The sequence below is a fragment of the Zea mays genome, chromosome 3 (genome assembly GCF_902167145.1).
Source record: "Zea mays cultivar B73 chromosome 3, Zm-B73-REFERENCE-NAM-5.0, whole genome shotgun sequence".
Taxonomy (NCBI): Eukaryota; Viridiplantae; Streptophyta; class Magnoliopsida; order Poales; family Poaceae; genus Zea; species Zea mays.
In genome coordinates, this window is record NC_050098.1 from 96,040,688 (window position 1) to 96,060,006 (window position 19,319).

The following is a 19,319-nucleotide window of genomic DNA, read 5'->3' on the forward strand; positions in this document are numbered from 1 at the left end:
CTAGTAGTACATGGGCCCAATCTCTTAGGCGGAAGAGTCGCTGAGGGCGCCAACGGCGGCCGTCTTGACGGCGTCGCCCTTGGTTGACTGTGACGGCGTGGGGGACATGGTGCCAAGTGGAGGGGGAGGAGAGTAGGTGCAGCGCGGCAGAGGAGGCCAGCGCACAGATGTAGCACGGCAGAGGGCCAGCGCGCTAGGGCAGCGGAAGAGGGGGGAAGCTGAGGTGAAACCTGGACTCGTGATACCATGAAAGGAGATATGGCTTGGAGAATAGTAGATTGACTATAGAGGTACAAGGGATGTACAATATATAGGCACACGGATCATCTAAGGTTTATATAAAGTACCCAACTAATAGAGATCCTTGCCTAATTTATGATCAACTACCATAAACACCAAGACACATATTGCATGCCTGATCACCTTAATCTAACACATATGATAGGCCTGATCAGCCCAATCTAACACATATGGCAGGCCTGATCAGCCCAATCTAACAGATTTTAAAGGAAAGGGGATCTAATGGAGATGCTATAAGTCCCAACAAAACCAAACTGCTCAGTTCAGCAAAACAAAAACTAACTTGAATTCTGCTGCACTCACAAACTGATGTGTTTCTTCATATGGAAGGTTATCTCCATGTACATCCATTCATCTACATCATGCTGAAATCCTCATGACAGTGCTAAAACATCTATATAAGAAGTTTTTTTTGCCACAGTTGGATCTGTATCTAAAGTTCTAAATCTCTTTTGTTATATGACATTTTTTTTTGTCAATACTAGATCGCAAAACACAGCAATTTCTCCAAGTACAACTCATAGGTATGCCCTTCCATGATGGTTTCACTATATGATTTTCAAATTGCAGATAGGCTTTTTTTCAAAGGCTGGTGTTAAGGTTTCTCACTGTCCTGCATCTGCCATGCGTATGTTGGGGTTTGCTCCTATTAGAGAAATGCTGGATTCTGGTGTTTGTGTCTCCCTTGGTACAGATGGAGCACCGAGCAATAATAGAATGAGCATTGGTATGCTTCAGAAATCCTCACAGAAAACATTTTTACAAGCATGTGTGAGCTTGGGCCATGATTTAAAGAGGAATTGTTATGTTCCAGAAGAATATAGATCGGAGAACCTAATTGACTATTCTTACTTTGCTTCAACCAAATAATTATCTCATGTTCACTTTATAGAATGATTATATTCTTGTGAAGATATTCAGTATTTCATTAAAATGTCATCGCTAGAACTTTCGAAACCACATTTATCTGTTTATTTTTGAAAGAAAATGGATTAACTCGGCCGGGGAGGGAAAGACCGCCCTCCCGGTATTATGAAAGAAAATGGATTATCAGGTTGTTATCATGTTATGTAGTTCAGCTGCGCTGTTATGTAAAGAAACGCTGAATCAACTGAAAAAAAGACATGGGAAAAGATATTTTACTGATTAAATGAGTAAAAATATACTATTTGGGCATCCATTTGATCAGGCTTGCTTTCTTTAATCAAATAAACCAATTCTCCTCCTTTTATTTTAAAAAATATGTCAACCAGTTACTGTTGGAATGGATCACACAATTTACATATGCAATTGAACTTTGTACTTCATCCTAGGACATACAAACCTTATATCTTTAAAATTTGGGGCTATTGTGTTCTTGCCCCCACTTTGATTTCTAATTGTGATTTTGCCCTCACTTTTTTCGGATGAAGTTGAAAGTTTTCCCTACTCTGGAAGAAAAGTGAGGATAAAATCACAAAATAGGGTAACTTTTCAACTTCATCCGAGAAAAGTGGGGGCAAAATCACAAAGTTTGAAAAGTAGGGGCAAAATCACAATTGAAAATCGAAATGGGGGCAAGAACACAATAGCCCCTTAAAATTTTGATATGCTGTGGTTAATTTTACATTGACTACCTTGGGTTGTACAGTGGATGAGATGTACTTAGCGTCCCTAATTAACAAAGGTCGTGAGGCATATATCAGTGGAACAACAAACCCAACTGCTCTTCCCGCTGAGACGGTGCTGAAGATGGCTACTATTAATGGTGCAAAAGCAGTTCTGTGGGACAATGAAATAGGTTCGCTGGAGGTTGGCAAAAAGGTGATGCTCTCAGTTGCTAGTTTGTTCATGTATAGCTCTCAATAACTTTGGTCCATATATTTCAGAGGTTGATAAATCTTATTTTCTTCATTGTAAAGCCATTGAAAGTAGCCTAGAGGGGGGGGGGGGGTGAATAGGCTACACCTAAATTTTTCACTAAAAACTTCGAGATAGTGTTAAATTCAAGTTGCACTGGTGCAAACTGGTTCAGCTGATTTTGTTTAGTTTACAGCTGAACAAGTTTGAACCTGCTCAACTTAGATTAGATAAATAGTTAAACAAGTGTGACAAAGTAATGAGAGATTTTTGCTTAAGACTTGCCCTAGAGATAATCCACTCAAATGGGTGACAAATCGATGTGAATTGGTTTCACACGATTTGCACACAATATAATCAAGTATGAACTAACCAACAATTTAAAGCGCTTTCCAAGAGCACACCAAGAACACACGATTTAACCCGAGGTTTGGCAACTACCACAAACGTGTCTTACTCCTCGTTGAGGAGCCCACAAAGGGCCGGGTCTTTTCCAACCCTAATCCTCCACAAGCCGACCACCAAGGTCAAGGCAATCTCTTCTCAAATTGGCTCAACGAGCGGGTGATACAAACTTCTTGGGGTCGTCCACAAATTTGGAGACTCCCAAGCAACCTCAATCCGTCAAGGAACTCAAGGTTCCAAGAGTAACAAATCCGCACAAGATTCGAGTTTGCGATGAGCTCAAGAGATGAAGAGAATCGAGATGAAAACAACGAGTTAGACCGACTTCACCTCACACTAAGGGTCCTTCAATCAATTGAAGGAGATGCGATTTTGGATGTGAGAGGTGGATTGAATGCTCTTGTTTGAGAGTTGGTCAGCCAAGAATTCGTGGAAAGGGCAGAAGTGAATGAAGAGAGAGAGTGTGAGGCTATATAAAGGAGCCCCCAAAAGCTGGCAGCCGTTGGGGAAATCTGACTGAAAACCGGTTGAACCGGTTCTGAAACCGGTTGAACCGGTTTCCACCAGGGTGGATCTCGGTTCACTGGCTGACTGAGCCGGAGAGTGGACCGGTTCCAAATTCGGCTGAACCGGCCCAAAAATCGGTTGAACCGATTTTCCAACAGTCTGTACACGACTTTTTCTGACAGGACTGACTGGCAGACTGGCAGGTCAGAAAGTGGCAAAGTGAACAGTGCAGAAACCGGTTGAGCCGGTTTTGAGTCCGGTTGAACCGGTTTTTTCAAACTGGCTAACAGATTTTTAGAAAACTGAAGAGAACCCTGGGGAAATCTTAGTGGGAAGTAAAAGTGGTTTTTCCAAGAGCATTCATGATCTAGTAAAATGTTATCTTAGAGGATTCGAAAAGGTTTGGACTGAGCTCATCGCATTTACTTACTCAACTATTGCGGATCCCTCTTAATTGAACAACGATTCCTATGACTCAAGAATTGTAAAAACAAATTGCCGTTGTTCCCTAGCACTTGAAGCACGCTATATAATGTAGAATTTTAATCCGCTGTGCTTTTTCATTTGCGTACATATATGCTCTGTGCTTCTCCTGTCTGTAGAATAACTGTATACATACTAGGAGAAAACTTGTTAGAATCTCTGTTTGTTTTGTCATTTAATCACCAAAACCCTCAGTTAGGGTTGATTGCACTTACAACCATGTTTTTTTGGTTGTACTTTTTTTTGAAGTCAGTAGTGGGTTGATCAGCTTACTTATCCTATCAAGCTCAAATTCATTTTGACTCTTAAATTATATTATATGGTTTAGTTGGCCCATGCAAAGTATCTTGTTTGTGTAGGCGGACTTGGTGGTGGTGAATCCATTTACATGGTCCATGGTCCCCTTACATGACAGGTGTGCATTACTATGATTTATTTATTTCTTAAATGTTTGAATAACTACTATTTTTATGATTGGGTTAGCGCTGTTTTTTTTGCGTCAATGTTTACACTCTCGTACTTTTTTTGTGTCTACTCCATTTCACAATTTCTGTATGTAGCCTGTTAATCTTGTTGTTACCTGATATATATCTAGTTAGTTATCTAGCCGTGCTTTTGGGCCTTTGTTTCATTGGTTGTTTGGCATAACACTTACCTCTCCGGCTCTCCCTAATGCACAGCATTGCCAACATTGTCTACTGCATGCGGACAGAGAATATTGAGTCTGTTATGTGCAATGGTCGGTGGATCATGAAGGATCATAAAATCATGAATCTCAATGAGGTAATTCACTGCTTCTTTAAGTGTACTTCAATATTGATGATCCAAAATCTACATTGAATACTATTTTCCTATTGCCACTGTAAACACAATGGACACTAAATTGTTTCATTTCTGTTCATACTAGTTTTTGAACTTCTATGGCCTTTTAGGATGACGACCCTTCCTTTCCCGCCGCCTGACCCCTCCTCTCCCCTGGACCTCTCCTCTACCCCCGACGCCTCTTCACCTACCTCCACTAGCCCCACGCCGGTGACCATTCCGATCCCGGCTGCCAATCACCTCTCATCTTCCCCGGCGTCGGCGGGGCCCTCTACGTGCGGTGGTCGTTCCAAAGCCCAGCGGTGGTGTGAAGACGACGCGGCGGGTGTGGGGGCTGTCCCGCTTCCGAGTCGGCTCTCCTATAAGGAAGCGTTGGTGTCCTCACAGCCCCCTGGTTCTCATTTCGTGGGAGGGAGTGCTGGTGGCGGCTGGAAGACTGTCCAGAGTCGTCGTGGCCGCCGCTTGGCTTGCCGCCCTCCCTGGCCATCGCCCAGACCCGTTCCGGTTGATCTACGGGGTAGATATTTCAACTGCTTCTCTGCTGATCACCGGGCGGCGAGGTGTTCGAACCGTGTTCGGTGCTTCTTCTGCAGGTGGCCGGAGCACCGTGTGAGCGAGTGCCCGTGCAGGCAGACGAACTTGGTCGCTCCTATGCGCAGACTGGTGTGGCGGCCAATCTCCAAGGAGGCCCCGACGGTCGCTTTTGCGGACCACGCCATGGCGGGTGACTCGACGCTTGGTGGTTCGGATGCCGCTATCAGCGGGAAGCGGCCTACTCGCCATGGGCAGCGAAGGCTCAGGGCCGGGTCTGGTGGTGAACTTGGCGGCGATCCTTTGCTTCTGCCTTCAGGGAACTTGTCGCCCACGGCTCTGGATGGTACTCGTCCTATGAGGTTTATTGGGCGTTCCAGGATGATCGACCGTGTTGAGATAGAACTTCGCCATGCCCTGATCGTCAGCGTAGTTGGGCAGGAAGGAACTGGTTGCGCCACGGAGGTTAGAGATGCGCTCGCCTTAAGGTTTGGCCTTGACGCCGATGTGCTCTGCCTACCTCGTGCTGCGCCAGGCTCCTTTCTTGTCCTCTTCCCTTCAGAGGATCTGGCTGTTCGGGTGGTTAGTGAGGGATCGTTGCTCCACGTCCCTCCACTGAGGTTGCATGTTAAGAGATGGACTAGGTAGGCTTTTGCTTCGGGAGGCAGTGTCTTGTCTTCCCTCATTGACGTCGAGCTCCGTGGTATCCCTGCTCACCTTTGGGGACTGGAGACAGCGGAGGTTTTGCTTGGTCCATACTTCCTGATTCAGGGCCTACACCCGGATTCTATCGGCGGGGAGGACTTGTCAGTCATCAGGTTGAGAGCATGGTGCCGCTCTCCCGTGGAGTTGCGGGAGGTGTTGGACCTGCATGCTGTGGAGCTAGCGATCCTCGATGAAGACGGAGTTTGGATTCCACGTTCGTTGGTGTTCCCTGTGATAGTGAAGATTATTGGGCCGGAGGGTGTCCTTGTGGAGGAGCAGCTGCCGCCACCTCCAGCGGATCCCTCTGATGATGAGCCGGAGCAGGGTCGTCGGGCTCGGCGGGTGCAGAGGCTGGGTGATCAGGCCTCATTGCCTCGGGCTTCGGTGCACTCGCGGCTGGGCCCTCGTTTTCATTCCTCGTCGACGCGTGTTGGACCCTCTGATGATGTGGGGCATTTGGATGCGTTGATGGCTAATAGTGATGTTTTGGCGGCGCCTGTCTCTTCGGATTCGTTGGCAGGACCAGTTGATGCCCCTACCCTCCCGTGTGTTGCGGTTGAGGAGCTGGCGGCGCCTGGTGTTCTGGCCTTGTGTGATGCTGTGGTTCCCGATTATTCTCCTGATGGTGCCACTGCTATTTTGGCTGCTGGATTGAGGGAGGATTCGATTTTGGCTGTGTGTTGATAGTGTTTCTTCTGCTAGATGGAATTTGAAGCCACCTGTTTTCAAGGTCTACTCCAGGAGGTTGAGACCATCTATTTTGGATGATCAGGATGGCACGTTGGTTCAGTCGAGTCTTGATAATTCTATGGTGATTTCTTCGCCCTTGTGCGAGTTCCAGTGTTTGGTCACTAAACCGGTGGATGCCTTGCTGCCAACTCCACGGTTTCCCACGAGAAGGAATAAGCCTCTACCCAGTAATTTTATACCAAGGTGGAGCAGGAGGGTGGCCAAATTTCCTCCAGAACTCGGTTCTGAGGCTGCTGCCCAGGTCTGCAGGCATCTGGGTTTCTGTGATGACAATGAAGTTATTTCTGTCCAGGATGCCGGGAAATATGCGAAGCTATTTGTTTCTGGGCTCTCTAGTGTTCATATTGCTGCTTTGGCAACGCTGTTTGGCTGGACGGTGCCGCTGAACGGACCTATTTAGGTGCGGTTGGGATGGTTTGCTGGTGGTGTTTGTTCGTTGTTTAGATGGATTCAAGCTGCTTTTTAATCTGGAATGTGAGAGGGTTGAATGATCGTGTGAAGAGAGATTCTGTTAAATCATTGGTGGTTGATATTGGACCTTCGATTATTTGCCTGCAGGAAACCAAACTTTTTTCTATTTCAGATTTTGATATTCTCTCAATTTTGGGGTCTGGTTTTAGTAAATTTGTTTACAGCCCAGCGATTGGTACCAGAGGAGGGGTGTTGGTATCCTGGCGTGATGGAGTTTTTTCATCTTTGGCTTTAGTTATCAAGCAATTTTCGGTTTTAGTTAAATTGCAAGAGGAAAATGGTTCTTGCTGGTGGTTCACTAGAGTGTATGGTCCTCACCAGGACAATCTTAAATCCTCCTTCATGAATTAAGAGAAATCAGAGATACCTGAAAGTCGCCTAGAGAGGGGGTGAATAGGGCGAATCTGAAATTTACAAACTTAATCACAACTACAAGCCGGGTTAGCGTTAGAAATAGAAACGAGTCCGAGAGAGAGGGCGCAAAACAAATCGTGAGCGAATAGGAAGTGAGACACAAGGATTTGTTTTACCGAGGTTCGGTTCTTGCAAACCTACTCCCCGTTGAGGTGGTCACAAAGACCGGGTCTCTTTCAACCCTTTCCCTCTCTCAAACGGTCCCTCAGACCGAGTGAGCTTTTCTTCTCATTCAAACGGAACACGAAGTTCCCGCAAGGACCACCACACAATTGGTGTCTCTTGCCTTGATTACAATTGAGATGATCGCAAGAAGGAATGAGAGAAAGAAGCAATCCAAACGCAAGAGCTCAAATGAACACAACAAATCTCCCTCACTAATCACTAAAACTTTGTGTGGAGTTGAGAGAGGATTTGATCTCTTTGGTGTGTCTTGTATTGAATGCTAGCTCTTATAAGTAGTTGGAAGGTGGAAAACTTGGATGACTTGAATGTGGGGGTGGTTGGGGTATTTATAGCCCCAACCACCAAACTTGACTGTTGGTGGAGGCTGCTGTCGACGGGCGCACCGGACAGTCCGGTGCGCCAGCCACGTCACCTGGCCGTTTGGTTCCGACCGTTGGAGCACTGACTTGTGGGCCCGCCTGGCTGTCCGTTGGTGCACCGGACAGGCCCTGTATGCTGTCCGGTGTGCCACCCGCGCGTGCTCTGCTCCTCTGCGCGCGCAGGCGCGCATTTAATGCGTTGCAGTCGACCGTTGCGCGCGAAGTAGCCGTTGTTCCGCTGTCACACCGGACAGTCCGGTGACTTATAGCGGAGCGGATTCCCGAAGCTGGCGAGTTCAGAGTTGCTCTCCCTTGGGGCACCGGACACTGTCCGGTGGTGCACCGAACAGTCCGGTGAATTATAGCGAAGCTCCTCTGAAAATTCCCGAAGGTGAAGAGTTGGGCGTCGAGTTCCCTGGTGCACCAGACACTATCCGGTGGTGCACCGGACACTGTCCGGTGCGCCAGACCAGAGTGCCTTCCGGGTTGTCTTTTGCTCTTTTGTTTGAACCCTTTTCTTGGTCTTTTTATTGGCTTATTGTGAACCTTTGGTACCTGTAGAACTTATAGACTAGAGCAAACTAGTTAGTCCAATTATTTGTGTTGGGTAATTCAACCACCAAAATCAATTAGGAAATAGGTGTAAGCCTAATTCCCTTTCAGTCCCACCCCTTTTTGGTGATTGATGCCAATACAAGCCAAAGCAAATATAGAAGTGCATAATTGAACTAGTTTGCATAAAGTAAGTGCAAAGGTTACTTAGAATTGAGCCAATATAAATTCTCATAAGATATGCATGGATTGTTTCTTTATTATTAACATTTTGGACCACGCTTGCACCACATGTTTTGTTTTTGCAAATTCTTTTTGTAAATCCTTTCGAAAGTCCTTTTGCAAATAGTCAAAGGTAGATGAATAAGATTTTGCGAAGCATTTTCAAGATTTGAAATTTTCTCCCCCTGTTTCAAATGCTTTTCCTTTGACTAAACAAAACTCCCCCTCAGTAAAATCCCCCTCTTAGTGTTCAAGAGGGTTTTAAGATATCAATTTTGAAAATACTACTTTCTCTCCCTTTTGAACACAATAAGATACCAATTTGAAAATCATTAGTTTTTAAAATTAGGTGGTGGTGCGGTCCTTTTGCTTTGGGCTAATACTTTCTCCCCCTTTGGCATGAATCGCCAAAAACGGATACTTAGAGTGAAATACAAGCACTTTTTAACTACTTTCTCCCCTTTGGTAAACAAAAATAGGAGTGAAGATTATACCAAAGACGGAGAGTTACTCGGAGCGACGGCGAAGAATGAGTTATGGAGTGGAGTGGAAGCCTTTGTCTTCGCCGAAGACTCCAATTCCCTTTCATTACACCTATGACTTGGTTTGAAATATACTTGAAAACACATTAGTCATGGCATATAGACGAGACATGATCAAAGGTATATGAATGAGCTATGTGTGCAAAACATCAAAAGAAATTATTAGAATCAAGAATATTTAGCTTATGCCTAAGTTAGTTAAAAGTTTGTTCATCTAGTGGCTTGGTAAAGATATCGGCTAATTGATCTTTAGTGTTAATATATGCAATCTCGATATCTCCCTTTTGTTGGTGATCCCTTAGAAAATGATACCGAATGACTATGTGTTTAGTGCGGCTATGCTCAATGGGATTATCCGCCATGCGGATTGCACTCTCATTATCACATAGAAGGGGAACTTTGGTTAATTTGTAACCATAGTTCCTAAGGGTTTGCCTCATCCAAAGTAATTGCGCGCAACAATGGCCTGCGGCAATATACTCGGCTTCGGCGGTAGAAAGAGCTACGAAATTTTGCTTATTTGAAGCCCAAGACACCAAGGATCTTTCCAAAAACTGGCAAGTCCCCGATGTGCTCTTTCTATTAATCTTACACCCCGCCCAATCGGCATCCGAATAACCAATTAAATCAAAAGTGGATCCCCTAGGATACCAAAGCCCAAACTTAGGAGTATAAACTAAATATCTCAAGATTCGTTTTACGGCCGTAAGGTGAGCTTCCTTAGGGTCGGCTTACGGAAAGCATAATATCCGGTCGAGATGCACATAAATAGAGTAAAGAGCCTATCATTGACCCGTATACCTTTTGATCGACGGATTTACCTCCCGTGTCGAGGTCGAGATGCCCATTGGTTCCCATGGGTGTCTTGATGGGCTTGGCATCCTTCATCCCAAACTTGTTTAGAATGTCTTGAATATACTTCGTTTTTCTAATGAAGGTGCCCTCTTGGAGTTGCTTCACTTGAAATCCCAAGAAGTACTTCAACTCCCCCATCATCGACATCTCGAATTTCTGTGTCATGATCCTACTAAATTCCTCACATGTAGATTCGTTAGTAGACCCAAATATAATATCATCAACATATATTTGGCATACAAACAAATCATTGTCAAGAGTTTTAGTAAATAAAGTAGGATCGGCCTTTCCGACCTTGAAGACATTAGTGATAAGGAAATCTCTTAGGCATTCATACCATGCTCTTGGGGCTTGCTTGAGCCCATAAAGCGCCTTAGAGAGTTTATACACATGGTTAGGATACTCACTATCTTCAAAGCCGGGAGGTTGCTCAACATAGACCTCTTCCTTGATTGGTCCATTGAGGAAGGCACTTTTCACGTCCATTTGATAAAGTTTAAAGCTATGGTAAGTAGCATAGGCAAGTAATATGCGAATTGACTCAAGCCTAGCTACAGGTGCATAGGTTTCACCGAAATCCAAACCTTCGACTTGTGAGTATCCCTTGGCCACAAGTCAGGCTTTGTTCCTTGTCACCATACCATGCTCGTCTTGCTTGTTCCGGAAGACCCACTTGGTTCCTACAACATTTTGATTACGACGTGGAACCAAATGCCATACCTCGTTCCTAATGAAGTTGTTGAGCTCCTCTTGCATTGCCACCACCCAATCCGAATCTTGTAGTGCTTCATCTAACCTGTGTGGCTCAATAGAGGAAACAAAAGAGTAATGCTCACAAAAATGTGCAACACGAGATCTAGTGGTTACCCCCTTATGGATATCGCCGAGGATGGTGTCGACGGGGTGATCTCGTTGGATTGCTTGGTGGACTCTTAGGTGTGGCGGCTTTGGTTCTTCATCCTCCTTGTCTTGATCATTTGCATCTCCCCCTTGATCATTGCTGTCATCTTGATGTGGCTCATCTTGTTGATCTTCTCCTTCATCAACTTGAGCCTCATCCTTATTTTGAGTTGGTGGAGATGTTTGCGTGGAGGAGGATGGTTGATCTTGTGCATTTGGAGGCTCTTTGGATTCCTTAGGACACACATCCCCAACGAACATGTTCCTTAGCGCGATGCACGGAGCCTCTTCATCACCTATATCATCAAGATCAACTTGCTCTACTTGAAAGCCGTTAGTCTCATCAAACACAACGTCACAAGAAACTTCAACTTGTTCAGAGGACTTGTTAAAGACTCTATATGCCATTGTGTTTGAATCATATCCTAGTAAAAAGCCTTCTACAGTCTTAGGAGCAAATTTAGATTTTCTACCTCTTTTAACAAAATTAAAGCATTTGCTACCAAAAACTCTAAAATATGAAATATTGGGCTTTTTACCGGTTAGGAGTTCGTATGATGTCTTCTTGAGGATTCGGTGTAGATATAACCGGTTGATGGCGTAGCAGGCGGTGTTGACCGCCTCGGCCCAAAACCGATCCGAAGTCTTGTACTCATCAAGCATGGTTCTTGCCATGTCCAATAGAGTTCGATTCTTCTTCTCCACTACACCATTTTGTTGTGGGGTGTAGTGAGAAGAGAACTCATGCTTGATGCCATCCTCCTCAAGGAAGCCTTCAATTTGAGAGTTCTTGAACTCCGTCCCGTTGTCGCTTCTAATTTTCTTGATCCTTAAGCCGAACTCATTTTGAGCCCGTCTTAAGAATCCCTTTAAGGTTTCTTGGGTATGAGATTTTTCTTGCAAAAAGAACACCCAAGTGAAGCGAGAATAATCATCCACAATAACTAGACAGTACTTACTCTCGCCGATGCTTATGTAAGCTATCGGGCCGAATAGGTCCATGTGTACGAGCTCCAGTGGCCTGTCAGTCGTCATGATGTTGTGTGGATGATGAACACCAACTTGCTTCCCTGCTTGGCATGCGCTACAAATCCTGTCTTTCTCAAAATGAACATTTGTTAATCCTAAAATGTGCTCTCCCTTTAGAAGCTTATGAAGATTCTTCATCCCAACATGGGCTAGTCGGCGGTGCCAGAGCCAACCCATGTTAGTCTTAGCAATTAAGCAAGTGTCGAGTTCAGCTCTATCAAAATCTACCAAGTATAGCTGACCCTCTAACAATCCCTTAAATGATATTGAATCATCACTTCTTCTAAACACAGTGACACCTACATCAGTAAAAAGACAGTTGTAGCCCATTTGACATAATTGAGATACGGAAAGCAAATTGTAATCTAAAGAGTCTACAAGAAAAACATTGGAAATGGAATGGTTAGGTGATATAGCAATTTTACCCAATCCTTTGACCAAACCTTGGTTTCCATCCCCGAATGTGATCGCTCTTTGGGGATCTTGGTTTTTCTCGTAGGAGGAGAACATCTTCTTCTCCCCAGTCATATGGTTTGTGCACCCGCTATCGATGATTCAACTTGAGCCCCCGGATGCATAAACCTACAACACAAGTTTAGTTCTTGATTTTAGGTACCCAAATGGTTTTGGGTCCTTTGACATTAGATACAATAACTTTGGGTACCCAAACACAAGGCTTTGACCCCTTGTGCTTGCCCCCAACATATTTGGTAACTAACTTGCCGGATTTGTTAGTTAAAACATAAGATGCATCAAGAGTTTTAAATGAGATGTTATGATCATTTGATGCAATAGCAGTTTTCTTTCTAGGCAATTTAGCACGGGTTAATTGCCTAGAGCTAGATGTCTCACCCTTATATATAAAAGCATGATTAGGGCCAGAGTGAGACTTTCTAGAGTGAATTCTCCTAATTTTGCTCTCAGGATAACCGGCAGGGTACAAAATGTAACCCTCGTTATCCTGAGGCATGTGAGCCTTGCCCTTAACAAAATTAGACAATCTTTTAGGAGGGGCATTAAGTTTGACATTGTCCCCCTTTTGGAAGCCAATGCCATCTTTTATGCCAGGGCGTCTCCCACTATATAGCATGCTTCTAGCAAATTTAAATTTTTCGTTTTCTAAGTCATGCTCGGCAATTTTAGCATCTAATTTGGCTATATGATCATTTTGTTGTTTAATTAAAGCCATTTGATTATGAATAGCATCAATGTTAATATCTCTACATCTAGTACAAATGGAAGTATGTTCAACGGTAGATGTAGAGGGTTTGCAAGATTTTAATTCTACAACCTTAGCATGCAATATATCATTTTTACTTCTAAGGTCGGAAATGGAAGCATTGCAAACATCTAGTTCTTTAGCCTTAGCAAGCAAATTTTCATTTTCAATCCTTAGGTTAGCAAGAGAAATGTTTAATTATGCAATCTTAGCAAGCAAATCAACATTATCATTTCCAAGATTGGGAACATCACAAGCATTTGAATCAACCTTAGCAATTAAATTTGCATTCTCATTTCTAAGGTTGGTAATAACATTATGGCAAGTGCTTAGCTCACTAGATATTTTTTCACATTTTTCTACTTTTAGAGCGTAAGCATTTTTAACCTTAACATGTTTTTTGTTTTCCTTGATTAGGAAGTCCTCTTGGGTGTCCAAGAGTTCATCCTTTTCATGGATGGCACTAATTAATTCATTTAATTTTTCTTTTTGTTGCATGTTTAGGTTGGCAAAAAGGGTACGCAAATTATCTTCCTCATCACTAGCATTATCATCACTAGAGGACTCATATCTAGTGGAGGATTTGGATTTAACCTTCTTTTTGCCGTCCTTTGCCATGAGGCACTTGTGGCCGACGTTGGGGAAGAGGAGACCCTTGGTGACGGTGATGTTTGCGGCATCCTCGTCGGAGCAGGAGTCGGTGGAGCTCTCGTCGGAGTCCCACTCCCGGCAAACATGGGCATCGCCGCCCTTCTTCTTGTAGTATCTCTTCTTCTCCTTTCTTCTCCCCTTCTTGTCGTCGCCCCTGTCACTATCACTAGATAATGGACATTTTGCAATAAAATGACCGGGCTTACCACATTTGTAGCACACTTTCTTGGAGCGGGATTTGTAGTCCTTCCCCCTTCTTTGCTTGAGGATTTGGCGGAAGCTCTTGATGATGAGCGCCATCTCCTCATTGTCGAGCTTTGAGGCGTCGATTGGTTGTCTACTTGATGTAGACTCCTCCTTCTTCACCTCTGTCGCTTTGAATGCGACCGGTTGTGCTTCGGACGTGGAGGGGCCGTCAAGCTCGTTGATCTTTTTTGAGCCTTTGATCATCAATTCAAAGCTCACAAAATTCCCAATTACCTCCTCGGGAGACATTAGTGTATATCTAGGATTTCCTCGAATTAATTGAACTTACGTAGGGTTAAGAAAAACGAGGGATCTTAGAATAACCTTAACCATCTCATGGTCATCCCATTTCTTACTCCCGAGGTTGCGCACTTGGTTCACCAAAGTCTTGAGCCGGTTGTACATTTCTTGTGGCTCTTCACCTTGGCGAAGCCGGAAGCGACCGAGCTCTCCCTCGATCGTCTCCCGCTTGGTGATCTTGGTCACCTCGTCTCCTTCGTGTGCGGTCTTGAGTACGTCCCAAATCTCTTTAGCACTCTTCAACCCTTGCACCTTATTATACTCCTCTCGACTTAGAGAGGCGAGGAGTATAGTTGTGGCTTGGGAGTTGAAGTGTTGGATTTGGGCCACTTCATCCTCATCATAATCTTCATCCCCTACGGATGGTACCTGTACACCAAACTCAACAACATCCTATATATTTTTGTGGAGTGAAGTTAGGTGATATCGCATCATATCACTCCATCTAGCATAATCTTCACCATCAAACGTTGGTGGTTTGCCTAATGGGACGGAAAGTAAAGGCGTATGTTTAGAAATGCGAGGATAGCGTAGGGGGATCTTGCTAAACTTCTTGCGCTCATGGCGCTTAGAAGTTACGGACGGCGTGTCGGAGCCGGAGGTGGACGGTGATGAGGAGTCGGTCTCGTAGTAGACCACATTCCTCATCTTCTTCTTGTCACCGCTCCGATGCGACTTGTGTGAAGGGGATTTCTTCTCCTTCCCTTTCCCTTTGTTGCGGGACTCTTCCGATGAAGCCTTCCCGTGGCTTGTAGCGGGCTTGTCGCCGGTCTCCATCTCCCTCTTGGCGTGATCTCCCGACATCACTTCGAGCGGTTAGGCTCTAATGAAGCACCGGGCTTTGATATCAATTGAAAGTTGCCTAGAGGGGGGGTGAATACGGCGAATCTGAAATTTACAAACTTAATCACAACTACAAGCCGGGTTAGCGTTAGAAATAGAAACGAGTCCGAAGAGAGGGCGCAAAACAAATCGTGAGCGAATAGGAAGTGAGACACAAGGATTTGTTTTACCGAGGTTCGGTTCTTGCAAACCTACTCCCCGTTGAGGTGGCGACAAAGACCGGGTCTCTTTCAACCCTTTCCCTCTCTCAAACGGTCCCTCGGACCGAGTGAGCTTCTCTTCTCAATCAAACGGAACACGAAGTTCCTGCAAGGACCACCACACAATTGGTGTCTCTTGCCTTGATTATAATTGAGATGATCGCAAGAAGGAATGTGAGAAAGAAGCAATCCAAGCGCAAGAGCTCAAATGAACACAACAAATCTCTCTCACTAATCACTAAAGCTTTGTGTGGAGTTGTGAGAGGATTTAATCTCTTTGGTGTGTCTTGTATTGAATGCTAGCTCTTGTAAGTAGTTGGAAGGTGGAAAACTTGGATGACTTGAATGTGGGGGTGGTTGGGGTATTTATAGCCCCAACCACCAAACTTGACCGTTGGTGGAGGCTGCTGTCGACGGGCGCACCGACACTGTCCGGTGCGCCAGCCACGTCACCTGGCCGTTGGGTTCCGACCGTTGGAGCTCTGACTTGTGGGCCCGCCTGGCTGTCCGGTGGTGCACCGGACAGGCCCTGTATGCTGTCCGGTGTGCCACTCGCGCGCGCTCTGCTCCTCTGCATGCGCAGGCGCGCATTTAATGCGTTGCAGTCGACCGTTGCGCGCGAAGTAGCCGTTGTTCCGCTATCACACCGGACAGTCCGGTGAATTATAGCGGAGCGGATTCCCGAAGCTGGCGAGTTCAGAGTTGCTCTCCCTTGGGGCACCGGACACTGTCCAGTGGTGCACCGGACAGTCCGGTGAATTATAGCGAAGCTCCTCTGAAAATTCCCGAAGGTGAAGAGTTGGACGTCGAGTTCCCTGGTGCAACGGACACTGTCCGGTGGCACACCGGACAGTCCGGTGCGCCAGACCAGGGTGCCTTCCGGGTTGTCTTTTGCTCTTTTGTTTGAACCCTTTTCTTGTTCTTTTTATTGGCTTATTGTGAACCTTTGGTACCTGTAGAACTTATAGACTAGAGCAAACTAGTTAGTCCAATTATTTGTGTTGGGTAATTCAACCACCAAAATCAATTAGAAAAAATAGGTGTAAGCCTAATTCCCTTTCAATACCTGTGTGGGACTATGGATCATTGGGGGAGATATTAATCTGATTTTCAGGGAGGAAGACAAGAACAATTCCAATATTAACAGGGCTATGCTGGGGGACTTCCATAGGCTTATTAATTCCTTGGATCTAAAAGAGATTCATTTGAAGGGAAGGAGGTATACTTGGTCCAACCAGAGGGATGCTCCAACTCTTGTTAAGCTGGACCATGTTTTTTGCACTAGCTGTTGGGAAGATCTATTTCCGGACACTTCTCTTCATAGTAACGCTACCACATCTTCAGATCATTGTCCTTTGACCCTCAAGGTCAGAGATGGCTGCATGGGGAAAAGATGGTTTCACTTTGAAAGTTTTTGGCCCAAAATTCCTGGTTTTCTGGAGGTGGTGGGTGCGTCTTGGAGCATGCCAGTTGGGAGCTCCTGCCCGTTGGAGCAAGTGTCATTGAAGCTTAAAAGGTTACCTCGCGCATTGCAGTCCTGGGGGCATAAAGAAGTGGGTAATGTGAGGATGCAGCTGGGGCTTGTCAGAGAAGTGTTGCATAGGCTGGAAATGGCGCAGGATATCAAAATTTTGTCCAGTGGGGAAGTTTGGTTGCTAAACTTGTTGAAGCAACGATGCCTTAGCCTTGCGTCACTTGAAAGGACTGTTGCTCGGTTGAGATCACGGATCCACTATCTAAAGGAGGGTGATGCCAACACTAAGTTCTTCCATTCGCAGGCATGTTATCGAAAGAAAAACAATTTCATTTCCAAACTTGAGGAAGATGGAAAATTGGCTACCAATCATGATGACATGCAGCAAATTCTTGAAGAGTATTTTTGTAATCTGCTGGGGGCTGATTTGCAGAGGCCTTTTACTATTGATCTAAGTAATTGTCACAGGGCTGCGATGGATCTAAGTGTTTTGGAGCAGCCTTGTTCAGAGAAGGAGGTTAGGGACACTATTGCTTGTCTCCCTTCTGATAAGGCTCCTGGGCCTGATGGTTTTACAGGAAAATTTTACAAGACATGCTGGGACATCATTAAAGTCGACATAATGGCTGCTCTTAATTCCCTTTACCATGGAAATGCCTATAAGCTTGATTTGCTGAACTCAGCGTATCTCATTCTTCTTCCGAAGGGAGAAGATGCTTCTTCAGCTGGTGATTTTCGACCAATTAGCTTGATCCATAGTTTTGCTAAGTTGGTCACTAAGATCCTCGCTAATCGATTGGGGCCATATTTTCAAAACCTAGTGGCAGCTAACCAGAGTGCTTTTATTAGAGGAAGGTCAATCCACGACAATTTCATGCTAGTGCAACAATCGATTAAGTTCCTTCATAAGAGGAGGATCTCTAGTTTACTGCTGAAACTGGATATTTCCAAGGCTTTCGACTCAGTCTCGTGGGCGTTTTTGTTGAAAATTTTGACACATTTGGGCTTTGGACCTGTTTGGCGTAATCTGATCTCCAACTTATTATTCACTTCTTCTACTCAGGTGCTCCTAAATGGCTCGCCTGGTAATCATATTTTTCATCGGAGAGGTCTTCGCCAGGGAGATCCTCTTTCTCCCATGTTATTTGTGTTGGTTATGGATGTTCTTAGCAGCTTGTTCAGGGTTGCTGAAAATAGAGGCTTGTTGCAGAGCCTTGGGGGAGCTGATGTCCGCAGTAGAGTCTCCATCTATGCGGATGATGTGGTCCTTTTCATAAAGCCAATTGAAGCAGACCTGAATTGTGCTAAGATGATACTAAACTGTTTTGGTTCAGCTTCCGGTCTGGTAACCAATATGCTCAAGAGCAGTTCTATTCCAATTAGATGTGATGATCAGCAGGTGCTTGCTGGCTGCAGTGTGTTGTATTGCAGTCCCGCTTCTTTTCCTTGCAGGTATCTGGGGCTGCCCATCTCTGATAAAAAATTGAGGAAGTGTGACCTTAAGTTATGGATTGAGAAGATTGCAGACCGTCTGCCTAACTGGAAGGCTCGGCTGCTCAACCTGGCTGGGCGGACTCCGCTGGTGAAGTTTGTTCTATCGGCCATTCCGACTTATCTTATTGCAATCAATGTCCCTCAGTGGGTTATTAAATCAATTGATAAAATTCGGCGAGGATTTCTTTGGAGAGGAAGAAAGGAGGTTAATGGTGGTAGCTGTCTTGTTCCATGGGAAGTTGTCACGAGGCCCCTGAAATTTGGTGGGCTTGGGATCCCTAACCTTAAGTTCAAAAGCTGGGCATTGCAGGCAAAATGGTTATGGTTGGAAAAGACGGATCTGAGCAGACCTTGGCATGGGTTGTCCCTCCCAGTGCAGCGTTAGGTTAGACAGTTTTTTGACTTGTCGGTTTTTACAATTTTAGGGAATGGGGCTACTACTCTCTTCTGGTCGGATAGATGGATTCATGCGAATACTATCTAGGACATTGTCCCTGAGGTGGTGGGTATGGTTGGCCGCAAGGCGTATTCTTCCAGAACGGTGGCACATGCTCTGGATAATTGGCATTGGGTCAGTGACATTCGTGGTTCTCTTTCCTTGAGGGGGTTGCAGCAATATCTGTTGTTATGGGATACTTTGGGAGAAGTTCTGCTTTCTCATGATGCTGACAAACATGTTTGGATGCACTCTTCTTGTAGGATGTTATCCTCGAAGTCTTGCTATAAGGATTTTTTCATGGGATCAATTTCATTTGAGCCATGGAAACGTTTGTGAAAATCCTGGGCTCCCCCAAAATGCAAGTTCTTCCTCTGGTTGGTGATAAGGAATAAGTGTAGGACTGCTGATAGACTAAGGAGAGGGCTGCAACACCCGGTTGTTTGTGTTCTTTATGACCAAGAGCAGGAAACAATGCAACATCTTCTGTGTATTTGCAGTTTTGCCAGGCAATTTTGGCATGCTATCCTTTTTCCCTTGAGTCTTGGGGATCTCATTCCTGCTGTTGATGAAATCTCCTTTGC

At 45.0% G+C, this 19,319-nt stretch overlaps 1 protein-coding gene across 13 annotated transcripts in view; it reads left to right on the forward strand.

Annotated features, from left to right (window-relative positions):
* Nucleotides 1-19,319, forward strand: part of LOC100283572 (uncharacterized) — a 68,440-nt gene that overhangs the window by 42,337 nt on the left and 6,784 nt on the right. For 6 of the 13 annotated variants that reach the window (XM_020549753.2, XM_035965872.1, XM_035965873.1 and 3 more), the window contains 4 exons: nucleotides 871-1,027; nucleotides 1,931-2,103; nucleotides 3,894-3,949; nucleotides 4,215-4,317. In XM_020549753.2, coding sequence (XP_020405342.1) covers nucleotides 871-1,027; nucleotides 1,931-2,103; nucleotides 3,894-3,949; nucleotides 4,215-4,317 — 489 coding nt within the window. Of the gene's footprint in view, nucleotides 1-870; nucleotides 1,028-1,930; nucleotides 2,104-3,893; nucleotides 3,950-4,214; nucleotides 4,318-9,025; nucleotides 9,209-13,595; nucleotides 13,609-17,868; nucleotides 18,151-19,319 lie in introns of those variants that run through there. The other 7 variants (XM_020549755.3, XM_035965874.1, XM_035965870.1 and 4 more) reach the window with 5 other exon arrangements.